The sequence below is a fragment of the Mobula birostris genome, chromosome 32 (genome assembly GCF_030028105.1).
Source record: "Mobula birostris isolate sMobBir1 chromosome 32, sMobBir1.hap1, whole genome shotgun sequence".
In the NCBI taxonomy this organism is placed as follows: domain Eukaryota; kingdom Metazoa; phylum Chordata; class Chondrichthyes; order Myliobatiformes; family Myliobatidae; genus Mobula; species Mobula birostris.
The window spans coordinates 16,439,133-16,454,376 of NC_092401.1; the positions used below are offsets into that span (position 1 = coordinate 16,439,133).

Here is a 15,244-nt window from a genome sequence, read left to right on the forward strand (position 1 = left end):
CCTGACCTGCTGAGTTCCTCTGGCATTTTGTGTGTGTAATTTAGGAGTGTAGTTTGACAGATGGGAACATGTTAATGTTGCTACACAGACACAGCTGGAAAGAGGGCAGGCTTGACAACTTAACATTCCAGACACAATGGGTGAGTGAGGCTCGGATATGTATGGGGCGGCATTGTAATATTGATTAAGAAGTCCATCACCGCAGTAATTCAGTAGAATATCCTGGCAGCTCTACTAATAGGGTAGTAGGGACAAAGCAGGGTGCAATCACTTTGCTAGAGTTATGCTATAGTCCTTCTATAGGCCAACAGAAGATACATCAGAGAATGCTGTAAGATTAACAGGGGATTTCAATCTCCCCAGTGTTGACTGAGCTCACCATAGCGTGTAAGGCTCAGAAGGGAACAGAGTTTATAAACTGCATCAATTTTTTAACTAGTTCTATAGGCATCTGTTAGTCTCGTGAGACCATGGATTTGCGCCTTGGAAGGTTTCATGGAAGACCGGCAGTTGCCCATGCTGCAAGCCCCCCCTCTCCACACCACCGATGTTGTCCAAGGGAAGGGCACTAGGGCCAATACAGCTTGGGACTGGTGTCGTCGCAGAGCAATGTGTGGTTAAGTGCCTTGCTCAAGGACACAATACGCTGCCTCCAGCTGAGGCTCGAACTAGCGACCTTCAGATCACTAGACCAATGCCTTAACCACTTGACCACACGCCAACACTTGAACTAGTATGGAGCAGCATAATATTAAGAAATATAGTCAGGCAAGTGGCTGGAATGTCAAGTGAGAGTATTTTGAAGACAGTGACCATATCTTTAAGCTTCAAGGTAGTTACGGAAAGAGGTAAGGATGGTCTAGAGATTAGGATCATGGAATGGGTGAGGGGCCAATTTCACCAACATAATACAGGAGCCAGCATAAGTAGAATGAGAGCAACTACTTTCCAGTAGGTCCTCATTGTATAAGGAGGAGTCATGCAAGTTTGGGGCCAGTATGCTCCTATAAGGGTGAAAGATACGAACAGCAATCTCAAGGGACCCTTAACATCAAAGAGCATTAAGGAATAGATAAAAAGAAAGGAAATACTTGGCAGGTATTAAGGATCGAAAAGTAGGAGAGAGCCTTCAAGGGGGTTGTAGGAGTGTCGACAAAAATCGACATGAGTGTAATTACTTCTAACGTACACTTTATTCCCACAGCAAACAAATGGCAACATTGTATATATAAGGAAAAAAACCCACGCCCAAAACAGAGTGGTGTACAATGTAACACGTAACATACATGGCAAACTTAACCATTTAACAGTCTGGGTGAATTCTGCCTAATGAAATTAAGGAGTCCCTACAGGGTAAAACGTACAGAAGGTTACTTTAAAAAGAAGTTAGGAGGGTACAGAAGAGATCTGAAATATTACCTGCTGATGAGATTAAGAAACATCCCAAAGAATACATTGCAGATATTGCAGATAAGAGGACAAACAGGGACCAAAGTGGAAATCTGTATATAGTTAGTCACAGATAAGGTTAAAAAGATGAATACTTCAGTTTACTAAGAAAAAAAATGTGTAACAGGAAAACTTATGGAGGGACATGTGAAATTCTGGAACACGTTATCATAGAAGGAGGAAGTGTTAGATGTCTTTGTGAATAAATTCCCAGTGATGCATCCCAGGCTGTGATAACACACATCAGTATTTTCTATTCACTTCTTCAGTATTACCTACATTTATTTAAGAGTTGCACAATTTGTCTTCTTTTGCACATCAGTTGTTTGTTACGAATGGCTTTTTATAAGCTATTTATTTCTTTATTTTCCTGTAAATGCCTGCAACAAATGAATCTCAGGGTTGTATATGGTGACATACACGTACTTTGATAATAAATTTACTTTGAACTTTGGAAGGCAAGGAAGGAGAATGCTGGATCTCCGGCAGGGATTTTTAAATCTTTACTGAATGTTAGATGTCAGTGAGGACAGCAAATATGGTACATCTAATCAAGATGAGCAGTAGGGATAAGCCAAATAACTAAGGTCTAACCAGTGGGAGGAAAGTTTTTTGGAAGAACTTTTAGAGAAGATCACTCTACACTTGGGTTAATCAAAAAGAGTCAGCGTGACAATTTTAGGGGTAGATTCTGTCTGAAAAGTTTCACTCTTGCCAAGAGTTAACCAAGTAAATTGATGAGGTATGTGCGCTTTTGCAAACTTAATTTCTCTTGAACAAGTCCTCCAACAAGGTTTAAGATTAGAAACCAGTCCAGATGGTGAGAGTCCATTGGATCAAGAGCAACTTAACAAATTGGATCAAAATTTACTTTGTAACAGGAGGTAGAAGGTGATAGTGGAGGAAGCTTGGATATCAAGGAATATTGAGGGCTGGATTAAAAAGGATATACAATTGAAAACAGGAGAGATCTTTTAGGTACTTTAAAATAGATTAGGAAAGCAAAGGAAGTCTATGAAATATCACTTGCCTTCCCTATCCCATGTTCTCAGCATCAGGTTAAATAGCCTAATTATTTCATCTTATCAAATATATTCCCTTAATTCCATCCTTTGCACTCCCCCATATTCACTCTTTCTTTTCTGATGAAAGGTCCCAAACTTGACCCATTAACTCAGGGGTTCCTACACTTTTTTATGCCATGGTCTGATACCATTAAGCAAGGGGTCCATGCACCCCAGTTTGGAAACCCTTCCATTAACTGCTTCTCTTTCCACTGAAGCTGCACGATGTGCCACGTTTTTCAGCATTTTCTGATTTTATTTCACATTTCCAGCATTGGCACATCATTGATTTTCATTTACTGATGATGATACAGGGTTGTTTCTATGATTTGAAGCCTGATGCTCAGAGGTATCTCCAAGAGACGGTGATACTGATGGGATACTGTTGTTTGTAATGAACTTTAACTGTCTGGGTGAGAATGGAGGAGGTGTGATTAGTAAGTCTGCAGATGACATCAGAATTGGTGGTGCTGCTGCTGATACTGAGTTAGACGGTTATAGGCTATGGGGTGACAAGACAGGTAGAACCTAGGCAGGACCCTTGCTTAATGAACATAACGTAAGAAATAGGAGCAGGAGTAGGCCATCTGGCAGGTCAAGCCTGCTCCGCCATTCAATAAGATCATGGCTAATCTGACCATGAACTCATTTCTACCTACCCGCCTTTTCCCCATAACCCTTAATTCCACTACTATGCAAAAATCTATCCAATCGTGACTTAAATATATTTACTGAGGTAGCCTCTACTGCTTCATTGGGCAGAGAGTTCCAAATTCACCACTCCGTGGGAAAGCTGTTCCTCCTCATCTCCATCCTAACTTTGCTCCCCCGAATCTTGAGGCTATGTCCCTAGTTCTAGTCTCATCTACCACTGGAAACAACTTTCCTGCCTCTGTCTTATCTATCCCTTTCATCATTTTATATGTTTCTATAAGATCTCCTCTCATCCTTCTGAATTCCAGTGAGTCCTGTCCCAGTCAACTCAAACTCTCCTCATAATCTAAGCCCCTCATCTCTGGAATCAAGCTGGTGAACCTCCTCTGCATCGCCTCCAAAGCCAGTAAATCCTTCCTCAAGTAAGGAGACCAGGACTGCACACAGATGCAGCCTCACCAGTACCCTGTACAGTTGCAGGATAACCTCCCTGCTCTCAAATTCAATCCCTCCAGCAATGAAGGCCAACCTTCCATTTACCTTTTTGATAGCCTGCTGCACCTGCAAACCAACCCTTTGTGATTCATGCACAAGCACTCCCAAGTCCTTCTGCTTAGCAGCATGCTGCAATTTCAGACCCTTGCCCACTCACTTAACCTATTTATATCCCTCTGCAGACTCTCCATATCCCTTGCACAATTTGCTTTTCCACTCAGTTCAGTGTCATTAGCTTAGAAGCACTACACTCGGTCCCCTTTTCAAGATTGCTAATGCATATCGTGAACAGTTATGGGCCCAGCACTAACCCCTACAGCACACTGCTTACTATTGATTGCCAACCAGAGAAACACCATGTATCCCAACTCACTGCTTTCTATTGGTTAACCAGTTCTCTATCCATGCTAATACATCGCCCCCAACTCTATACATTCTTATCTTATGGTTAAGGGAGGAGGAGAAGATGGCGGCGCGATAGCAGCGCGCGCGGCCTCTCGGGTGAATGATATCTGTAATCTGTCAAGTAGGGTACCGTGCACAATTCTGATTTGATGGAGACAGACGTGAGAGTATGGAGGAACATCTGGAGAAACTTCTGAAATGCCTGCTTTGCTGCCGCTGCTACTGTGTGGTAACCGGAATCTCCGGAGCAGAAGGCCCCGAATCCTCGGCTTTGCTTGTTTCGGCGGCCGGGGCGAGGTCGAAGGCACTCGGCAGAGGATGGCGCTTGGGAGGCTGTATTGGAGGGGCTGGTTGGAGGCTTGAAGTTTTCGGATGGACGGACTCAGTGTCGGCTGCTTCCAAGGCATCGGCAAGTTGACGGTGCCTGGAGGTTTATGGCAGGGAGTTTCTCCCTTTTGCCGCCTGCTATTCGGGACTCGGGAGTCAATCGACTCGGGGACTTTGAGACTTTTTTTTTTAACCGTGCCCATGGTTTGTTCTTCATCAAATTATGGTATTGCTTTGCACTGCTGTAACTATATGTTATAATTACGTGGTTCTGTCAGTGTTAGTCTTTGGTTTGTCCTGTTTTCTGTGATATCACTCTGGAGAAACATTGTGTCATTTCTTAATGCATGTATGCATTTCCAAATGACAATAAAAGAGGACTGAGTGTTCTCATAATCTAAGTCTTTTATGCAACACTTTATCGAACATCTTCTGGCAATCTAAGTAAGTATCGCCCATCTGTTGTCTTCTATCCACTGCGCTTGTTATGTCCTCAAAGAACTCCAGTAAGTTTGTCAAACAGGACCTGCCTTTGCTGAATCCATGCTGCATCTGCCTGATGGATCCACTTCTTTCCAGATGACTAATGGTATTAGTCCACGGCATAAAAAAGGTTGGAAACCCTTGCCACAGAATAGCAGGTGAAAAGTAATCCTCATCCAGTGAGGTGATATTTTTGTTTGAATGTCTAATACAGGAAGGACAGACGCAGTGAATGGTAGGGGCCAAATGAGTAATGAGAAACAGAGACCTTGGTGTATAAATCCATGAATTTTTGAAAGTGACGGCACAGGTGGATAAAAATGATGAAGACATATAGGATAGTGCCCTTCATTAGCTGGGGTAGGCCATAGCTTAATACTGTCAGTATTTTTACAGATCTGGTCACATCATAATATATTGCACTGAAAAGAATGTGAAGGAGATGCTACCTGTGATGGAACTTTTCAGTTATGAAGAGATAGGATAAGTTAAGTTGATTCTCTTTGCTATAAAAATTGAGATAGAACCTGATAGACCAAGGAACTAATTATTGGCTTCAGGAGGAGGAAACCAGAAGTCCATGTGTCAGTTCTCATCAGGCGATCAGAGGTGAAAAGAGTCATCAAATTTAAATTTCTCTATGTTATAATTTCAGAGGATCAGTGCTGGTCCCAGCACATATACTCTGCCTTTAGGGGGCGCTATTCATTTTGTATGCAGTTTGCTTTGTACAAACATCATTTCCTGTTTGTAATCTGTTGTTTTACATCATTTCCTGCATGGATTAATTTGGATTTCAACTTGGAGCAGAAAGACATCTACCTCTATCCATTCTTTATTTGAAGCAATATTTTTTTAAAATGTTTTCTCATTGAAAACCCTGAAGAAAGCTTCCACTCGGGTGTTTTTTGAGAGAGTACTTATCTCCCTGTCCAGCTTTGTACACAATGATCTATGAGGTCAGTAGAGTGAAAAGATAACTTGTTTTCAAAGGCTTTGCCTGCCAATTGGAGACACAGCTGAATGTCACCTTCCAACCTGAGCAACATCGATCGCCAGGAACTAGGTCAGAATGCAGTGCATCGGCTGTGTCTTCGCGTCGCTTGAAGGAGTCCACGATTAGCATAGGTGCAGTACAAGCTTACACCAGAGCTGAAGCAGCAAGAAGCTGAGATGCAAAATGGAGAAGGCTCACATAGACTTGGAGAAAGCTTGTATAGTCATGGAAGGTACGTGTGTACAGGCTGCTTTAAGTGCACTTGGGGGAAGAATGAAAAGCTCAGGCTGCTCTAGCAGAAGCCGAAGTGCCTACTAATTACCTGTCCTGGAAGTATCTCTTCCCTAGTGCTGTGGAAGGACTAAGTCTCAAACCCAGTGAAGAGCTAGACCTTCGCTGTAAGTGGCTTGGTGGGGAGATACTGCTACATGCAACAAGGGTTAGGGCAGTGCACATTGATAACGAAGTTATGGGTTTTAAAGTGCCCGAAACATCAACTGTACTTTTTCCATAGACGCTGCCTGGCCTGCTGAGTTCCTCTAGTATTTTGTGTGCATTGCTCAGATTTCCAGCATTGCAGAATTTCTCTTGTTTGTGATTGGGCCCCTCTATTCTGAGACTGTGTCCTCTGTCTTAGACTCTTTCACCATGGGAAACATCCTCTCCACATCCACTCAATAAAGGCCTTTCACCATTCAATGAGGTCACCCCTCTCACTCTTCTGAATTCTAGTGAATACAGGCCTAGAGCCATCAAATGCTCTTCATAAAACAAGCAATTCAACCCTGGAATCATTTTCATGAACCTCCTTTAATCCATCTCCAGTTTCAGCACATCCTTTCGAAGATAAGAGGCACAAAACTGCTCACAATACTCCAAGCGGGGCCTCACCAGTGGTTTACCAGTTGCAACATTACATCCTTTTTTTATATTCTAGTTCTCTGGAAATGAATGCTAACATTGCATTTGTCTTCCTCACCACAGTCTCAACCTGCAAATTAACCTCTTAGAAATCCTGCACAGGACTCCCAAGTCCCTTTGTGCCTCAGTTTTTTGTATTTTCTCTCCATTTAGAAAATAATCAACCGTTCATTTCTTCTATCAAAGTGTGTGACCATGCACTTCCCAACACTGTTTCCATCTACCATTTCTTTGTCCATTGTCCAAATCCTTCCAAGTCCTTCTGTAGCCTCTTTACTTGCTCAAAACTACCTGCCCCTCCAGTCTTCATTTCAGTTGCAAACTGTGCAACAAAGCCATCAACTCCATCATTCAAATCATTGACGTACAACATAAAAAGAATCAGTATCAGTAACCCAACACAGACCCCTGTGGAACACCACTAGTCACTGCCAGCCAACAGAAAATGCTCCCCTTATTCCCACTCTTTGCCTTCTGCCACTGCTTTATCAATGCTAGAATATTTTCGGTAATACCAAGGGCTCATAGCTTGTTAAGCAGCCTCAAGTGTGGCACCTTGTTAAAGGCCTTCTGAAAATCCAAGTACACAACATCAACCAATTCTCCTTTGTCTATCCTGCTTATTATTTCTTCAAACAATTCCAACAGATTTGTCAGGCAAGATTTTCCCTTGAGGAAACCACGCTGACTACGAGCAATTATTTGATGTGCCTCCAAGTACCCTGAGACCTCATCCTTAATAATTGACTCCAACATCTTCCCAACTTGTGAGGTCAGACTAACTGCTCTATAGTTTACTTCCTTCTGCTCTTTCCCTTCTTGAACAATGGAATGACATTTGCAATTTTCCAGTTTTCCGGAACCATTCCAGAATCTAGTGATTTTTGAAAGATCATTACTAATGCCGCCGCAATCTCCAGGTATTGTATGATCAGAGCAATTCTTTGACACATTTAGCAAGGTTCAGTCTGCTCAGACACTCTAAAGACATGTTCCAGGACACAAGACATTTCTAGAAGAAGAGTCAGTGGATCTGTGTGGAGTCAACAGGAGAGAAGGTGTTCTTACCCTTGCCAACCTTCAGTGAGTGTGACTATATTCCTAACAGCAGGGATGAAATCCCAACCCCTGAAGCTGCAAGCAGTCACCCACATCTTAAGGATATAGTTGACAAGATTCCCCCGTGACTCTTCTGCTGAGCTTTTCCTACTGCTTGGTAGAGACCCCATCCATGCACATGATACGTGAACCGTGTACTGGTTGGTTCCATGCACCTTCTGCCCAACAACTGGACCTGGGTTGTGTCATCTTGATGGGGATCATCAACCCACTTGCAGCACATGCAAGACTAATGTCTGGGAGAATGGATGCCCAGATCATTTCAGACACTGGGAGATTAGTATCTGCATGAAAGAGAAGATAGTAAACCAAGCACTCTTACATAAGTACCTCTGCTCAACCAAATACAGGCAAGCTGGAGAGCAACTGAATCAGGAAACGGTCAGAATCCTTCCTGTTGTTCAAAGACAGGTGTATGCAGAGGAAGTGCGGTGCATCACAAAGCAGGACCATCTTCCAATCCAGTTACCTTAGTGAGCTCTGTCCCTTTCTTGACTCTGAGGTGACACAGCAAGTTGGAGAATGTATTAAGAGAGCACGACTCCTTTCAGAGGTACCCCAACCATTCGTCGTTCTGGGTGAGCACCACGTCACTGGTCGGACATTACCATGAGCAAGTACGTCATCAAAGATGACATTTTCGAAGTGAGAACGGTTAAAAACTGTGCAGTGAGACTGATTCAATACTAGTCTTTGAGACTGTCCGTTCTTTTGCCAAAGACATAATGAAATGGTCATTTGACTTTTAAAAAGTCTCAGTAGTTACATTGACACATGGATGTCAGGCCAGGAGTGTTCTGTCTTTAGAGGCACTGTTTGTTTTGTACAAACATCATTTCCTGTTCGTAAAGTTTTTTTAACATTATTTCCTGCACTGGTTAATTTGGATTTCGACGAAGCAAACACGGAAGAAAGATACCCATCTCCATCTACTCTTTAGTTGCCCATGAAATAGCAGTACCTTTTCAAAAAGGTTTCTCATTAAAAACCCTGAAGAAAACTTTTGGTTCAGGTGATTTTTGAGAAGCTGTTTAACTCCGTGGCTAGAAAGCAGGTGCCATTAGGAAGAAAGCATGGCAGGGCCTCTGCTTCCTTAGGAGTTTGTGAAGATTCGGAATGTCGTATAAAACTTTCATAAACTTCTAGAGATGTGTGGTGGAGAGTATATTGATTAGTTGCATCAATGCCCTTGAACAGAAAAGCCTACAAAAAGTAGTGGATATGGCTCAGTTCATCATGGGTAAAGCCCTCCCCACCATTGAGCACATCTAAGCAGAGTGCTATTGCACGTAAGCAGCACCCATTGTCGAGGACCCCCACTATCCAGGCCATACTCTCTTCTTGCCGCTGCCAGCAGAAAGTTGTTACAGGAGCCTCAGGACTCACACCATCAAGTTCAGAAACAATTACCTTACAACTCTCAGGCTCTTGCACATCATTGAACTGATTCCACAACCTAAGGATTCACATTCACGGACTCTTCATCTCATGTTCTTGATATTATTTCTTCTTTTTTTTGTACTTGCAGTTTGTTGGTCTTTTGCATAATGATTATTTGTCTGTCCTGTTAGGGGAAGTCTTTCATAATTATATCGTTTCTTGTATTTACTGTGAATGCCTACAAGAAACTTAACCTCGGGGTTGTACATGTGACATATCAAACTACATACTGTATAATACAAAATTATGAATGGCATAGATATTAGAAAACTTTTCCTCATTGCAGAGGAATTTAAAGCTAAAGGGTTTAGTTTAACGGCTTGTGCCAAGGGTTAAGTTGTAAACTCTATATAAAGTGCTTTCAATGACCAGCTCTCTAATAATTTAGTCACTGTTGCAACGCAGAAAATGCAATAAACAACTTAAGCACAGTGAACCGTGAAAACAGCAATGTGAAGATGATCAGATTTTTAAAAACGTTATATACAGAAATGGTGATAAAGACCAAGCATCGACCTAGATAGTGTGAAAAATTTTCCTCACCCTTCTACTACATGTGTGTCACGTGGCCAAGTGGTTAGGGCATTGGGCTCACAATCTGAAGGTTGCGGGTTCGAGTCTCGGCCAAGGCAGCGTGTTGTGTCTTTGAGCAAGGCACTTAACCACACACTGCTCCAGTCCACCCAGCTGAAAATGGGTACTGACGAACGCTGGGTCTGTTAACCTCGCAGATTAACTGATGGTTAACAGACTAGTGTGGTATTGGGGCGGGAATCTCGTACACAGAAACCGGCACAAGCACTGGCCTGATGGGCCACAAAGGCTCAGGGCAGACTTTGACTTTTTTGACTTCGACTACATAGCAGACTCCTATTTCAATGGAGTGGCCTTGTTTTAACATCACACCCAGCAGCTACCTAAGTTTTGTGCTGTTGACTTCTCATTATTGACTTGGGCATAACCAGCTGATCCTCAATTGGACCTTCAATGCTCTTCACTCACTGGAGACCCAAACAATTATTATCCAGCTGCTCCTAATCAAACTCACTGTGATGATGTGCACTGTGCAACTGTGGTTTTCAGCTGATGACAGTCCCTCTGCCACGAAGATGGGTTCAATGTGACACATTCCCCATATGCCTCCATTTGTTTTGAACAGTAGCGTGCAGTTATCTCAAAAGCAGCTTGCCTGCCATTAAAACAGAGTAAAGATTAGATATACATCTTTTTTTATTTGGAAGAGCAAGTGCAATTATAAACAATATTATGATGAATTTAAAAAGAAATAAAATTGAAATGTGTAACTTAAATTTTCAGAATCTAGGTTATGTATGTTAAAGTCTGATGTACTTAGGGCAATGGGTTAGAAACATCACATTTTCAGACATTACACCTGCACATCTCCAGCTTACTTTCAGTCAACCCTTTTCTGCCCATAATACTGCTACTGTCTTCCAAGTTAGAGGTAATTTTTGCCTTGGCACTTAAAGCTCTCTTCGAATTACAACCACGTTTTCAGGAGCGAAGCACCATAGCTATAAAGAGGGCAAGACAGTGACTGTATTTCATTAGGAGTTTGAGATTTGGGATGTCACCTAAAACACTCCCAAATTTCTACAGATGAACTGTGGAGAGCATTCTGACTGGCCACATCAATGTCACAGTATATACATTTACTGTAATTCAGTTTTTTTCTATTATCGTGTATTGTACTGTACTGCTGCGGCAAAGGTAACAAATTTCATGACAAATGCTGGTGATATTATACCTGATTCTGATAGAGCTGTTGTAAAAGTAACACAAAGTAACACGGAAGGAGCAGTTATTGCAGAGAGCCAATTTACATCTGATTGGCATATTATCTGGCCAATTTGGTCTTCATTTGTACAGATAGTCAGATAGGCAAGGCATGTACAAATAAGATTACTGTAGTTTTACAAAAGGGTCAGTATAAATGGGTTGATCATTGGCCCATTCTGTACTTTTTCACTGTATAACTGAATTTTGTATGATACAATGTCTTATCATATCTACTGTATGTAAAATGGGCTCTTTTGTCTTAAATCTACCTTCTCTTATGATTTTAGCTCAATGCACTGTGTAATGACCTGATCTGCATACACCGTATACAGAACAAACTTTTTTCACTGTTGTTACGTACCCCGTAACTGGGCTGCCAAACCAGCAGAAATGGACCACTTAGTTGGAATCTGGATTACTGGAACTAAGAAAGTTTTATTAAAGAAATAAGTAACACAGTACTCTAATTGTAAGGAGATAAATGCAACAGGTTAGCAATGATAAAACACACATGTACACAGAACTAGGGTAATAGGAATCAAACAAGCTCTATCGCAGTCTAGGGGTAAAATGATCAGTCTCAAGTGACGCAGAGTTCAGTTCAGCTGAGTACAGTTCGCAGTAATCGCTGTTGTGCTGGTGTGGGGAGAGAGAGAGAGAGATAATATGCAAATTCTGATTCACACAGACCTTCATTCTTCACAGTTAGCTTTCAGGCGAGCCCTTTTAATGTCTTCTGTGGTCACCGACTGTGACCCCTCCGTTCCGGATACGACCGTTCTTCCGCGGTGAACCCGGCACCCAGGCAAGGGCAGACACACACACCAGGTTCCCGCCGATCATACCTTTTCACCCTGTGTGTCTATGGTCGGTCCCATGATCAGACCTCCAAACTCCCACCAACTTGTGGGAGCACACCGCTTTTCCAGGGTCTCGTTATCTCGTGGTGTCTGTCGTGCCTTAGCGAACCTGTTCCTTTTATCCCCCTGCTGGGGTATCGCCTGTCCACCAAACTTCAAACAGTTCAGGTTCAAAACGACTGGTCTGTCAATACTCGGAACTGTGTCTCTTTTCGTTAATCTCTCTCCTCTCATCAACATTTTAAACGCTTCTCCCTTTGTCTCTCATATCTCTCTCATCAGCATCAATCTTCTGATAACTTGGTTTTTCGTCACACTGTCTCCTCGTACATGTGACAATAATGAAACAGTACCAATTCTTATCTGTCCAATGTAGCAAGAATGCCCCAATCAAAATTACAAATGGTAGAGAACCCTGTATTTGCATATGGCTCCAGTTGGTATGCTTATCAGGCCTCTAATACCCATGATAGAGCAAAAATCACAAAATGTTAAAATGCTGGTGGAACGTTGGAAGATCCAAATGTTTGTCAACGAAAACCCACACTTATACAAATGCAGGCCTGTTAATCCAGAGGTCTGGATTGGATCCTGATGGTTATTAATCAGGGTATTCCAAGGAAGTTGGAGGGTAGTTAGGAAGCTGGGTGACATCAGATGGCAGGTGCGACATGGACATCAAAAGAAGAATAGGGATGGCAAAAGACACCTTTACGAGAATGAAGAGTATACTGACCAACACTAAACTAGGCATGACAACCCGCCTCAGAGCACTGAAATGTTACGTTTATCCAGTTACGTTATATGGCTCAGAATGCTGGACAATATCTAGTAACATGAGGAAATGAATTGGAGCAGCAGAGATGTGGTTTTTGAGGAATATCATGGATGAAATGAATATCTAATGAGGATGTCATGAACAGAGCAAGCACAAAAAGAGAAATGATATATGAGATCATGAAAAGGCAATGTGACTTCACTGAATATGTGATTAGGAAAGAGGAGTTAGAATGCACGGTAATTATGGGAAAGATTGAAGGGAAGAAAGCAAGAGGAAGGCAAAGGCAAATGATGATGGAGACAGCAGCCAGAGATCTGAAAATAAATACCAATGAATTGATCCACTTGACCCGAAACAGGAGTGTGTGGGCCATGGCAGTCAAAGCTCAAACTGGGCACGGCACCTGATGATGATTCCAAGGCAGTATTGACCTTACGGTTAATTCATTGCATCATTCAACATCTTTGCTGTAACTAAATCGAAATTGTCTTCAAGAGGCTTGTCAGTAACTGTACAGATGGTGGTATTCAGAGGAGAACCAAATTTTCTTTTCTTCTTCCTAGTTCTGGTTAAAGATCCAACTATGAAACGTTACCTGCTTGAGGGTAGCCAAGGATCCCTCCAACAGGTACGGTGTTTCCCTTCACTGATCACTCACCTCTACAGGGCAGGCCACCCTCAAACTTTCGTTTAGTATTTAAACATCATTAGTTCAAAAGCCTAAGCGTTATTCTTTCCCCTTGTTCCACTGCCAGTAAAATACCACGACCCCGCTCTTTTTGCCCCCTCAACGAACCGGACAGTGGTCCCCCACTCACATGGTGCCGGAACATCCACACCGACCGGCACGCAGCGCCAAGGTTACAGGAGGAAGAGAACAGACCGCGAAGCTGATTGGTCCACGGGAGAAGCCCTGCCCACTGCCCTACAGTCGCCGCATCCTATTGCACCAGCCGACTGACCATCATTATTAGCTCCCTTTTGATTCGATGTTGGGTGATACCTGCAAATCCAGGCGGCGGCTGCGATCGCCGTTGGCCATTCTGCAGAATAATTTCTAAGAAAAGAGGACGTAGCACCAGTTGTACAGGAGTAGCTCAAAGTGTGGGGTAAAACGCGCAGTTCCCTGACACTCTTAGCGGAAATATGGTGGCCACGTCAGTCACGTGAGCCGGAAGTGGTAGTAAAGTCGCCGCTGGGTCACGTGGAGGAGATGCCGGTTGCTGTGCAGCGTCACGATGTCGGGCCTGTCTCTCCCAGCCCGGCGATGAGTGCGGTGGAAGCGGAGGCCAAACCTAGGCGGGCGGCCGTCCTCCACGATGAGCTGGTGGAGAGCGTGTCGCTGTACCGCCGCCGGCACTGGCTGCTGCACGGTACCCTCGGGCCCTTCGCGGCGCTCTACGTCGCCTGGCTGTACCTGTGGGTGTGCCGCTACGGGGTCAGCCAGTACCCGGAGGCGGGTCTCATCGCGCTCGCCGCACTGGGAATCGCCCACATCCTCACCGTATTGTCCGGGCACTGGTCAGTGCACGCACATTGCCTGCTTACCTGCACCGCGGTAAGAATTGCGCGCCTGCGAGGGGAATGGTCAGGGATGGGGATGTATACCTAGCGAAAGGCATGGGGAACCTCTATATGGTTCCGAGTGTAGGGGAGAGAAAGATGAGGTACACCAGCTGTCATAGGTAAGAGCGCATAGTAACTACTCTGGGATGCAGGAGTGGTAATGTACAAACGATATGCTTTGCGTAAGGTTAGTTGGGGAGAAGTTCACATGTATGCGTGCTGGACTACGGAGGTTGACTGGGCACAGTGTGGGTACGACAGGGTGTGCGAGGTGTGGTTGCACCGGGATAAAGGGATTGTATGTATGGTGAAGGTGTGCTACTTAATGGGGACTGCATATGGAAGGCGTAAGTATGACAGGGTAGGGGGTGTTGTGGACTTTCCTCACTGTTACCATCTGGTAGGAATTACAGAAGCCTGAAGGCACACACTCAGCGATTCAGGAACAGCTTCTGCCATCCGATTCCTAAATAGGCATTGAACCCTTGACAGTACCTCACTTTTTTAATGTATACTGTTTCAGTTTTTTTTGTATGGTTTTTAATCTATTCAATACACATTTACTTATTATTTTATTTTGATTTTTTTCTGTATTGTATTGAACTGCTAATTTAATGAATTTCACGTCACACGCCGGTGATAATAAATCAGATTGTAAGGTTGGTAATGGGGCTGGGTGCAAAGAGTGTGGGTAGGTTGGGATTCAAGGACATGGTGTAGGTAACAAAATCATAAACTGCTAGAGATATTCAGCAGGTTAAACGTTGTAGGTGGAGTGGAGCAGAATTAATGTTTTGGATTGACGATCTTCCATAAGAATTGGGGAAATTGTAAAATAGCGTGTTTTAAGCTACGGAGAATAGGCAGAGGTAGGACAATGTAG

General features: G+C 43.3%; 2 protein-coding genes across 3 annotated transcripts in view; one reads left to right on the plus strand and one right to left on the minus strand.

The window, feature by feature from the left end:
- LOC140191147 (coiled-coil-helix-coiled-coil-helix domain-containing protein 5) overlaps nucleotides 1–13,669 on the minus strand; it is a 28,033-nt gene extending 14,364 nt beyond the window's left edge. Inside the window, exons 1-2 of one of the 2 annotated variants that reach the window (XM_072248273.1) lie at nucleotides 13,614–13,669; nucleotides 10,403–10,543 (exon numbers count right to left, since the gene is read on the minus strand). In XM_072248273.1, coding sequence (XP_072104374.1) covers nucleotides 10,403–10,543; nucleotides 13,614–13,615 — 143 coding nt within the window. In that variant the 5' untranslated portion in view covers nucleotides 13,616–13,669. Of the gene's footprint in view, nucleotides 1–10,402; nucleotides 10,544–13,453; nucleotides 13,575–13,613 lie in introns of those variants that run through there. The other variant, XM_072248274.1, reaches the window with a different exon arrangement.
- Nucleotides 13,670–13,976: 307 nt separating this feature from the next.
- The window catches only part of atp13a1 (ATPase 13A1), a 104,444-nt gene continuing 103,176 nt past the window's right edge, over nucleotides 13,977–15,244 (plus strand). The window contains exon 1 of the mRNA XM_072248271.1: nucleotides 13,977–14,353. Within this exon, the coding sequence (XP_072104372.1) occupies nucleotides 14,009–14,353 (345 nt within the window). The 5' untranslated portion in view covers nucleotides 13,977–14,008. The remainder of the gene's footprint in view (nucleotides 14,354–15,244) is intronic.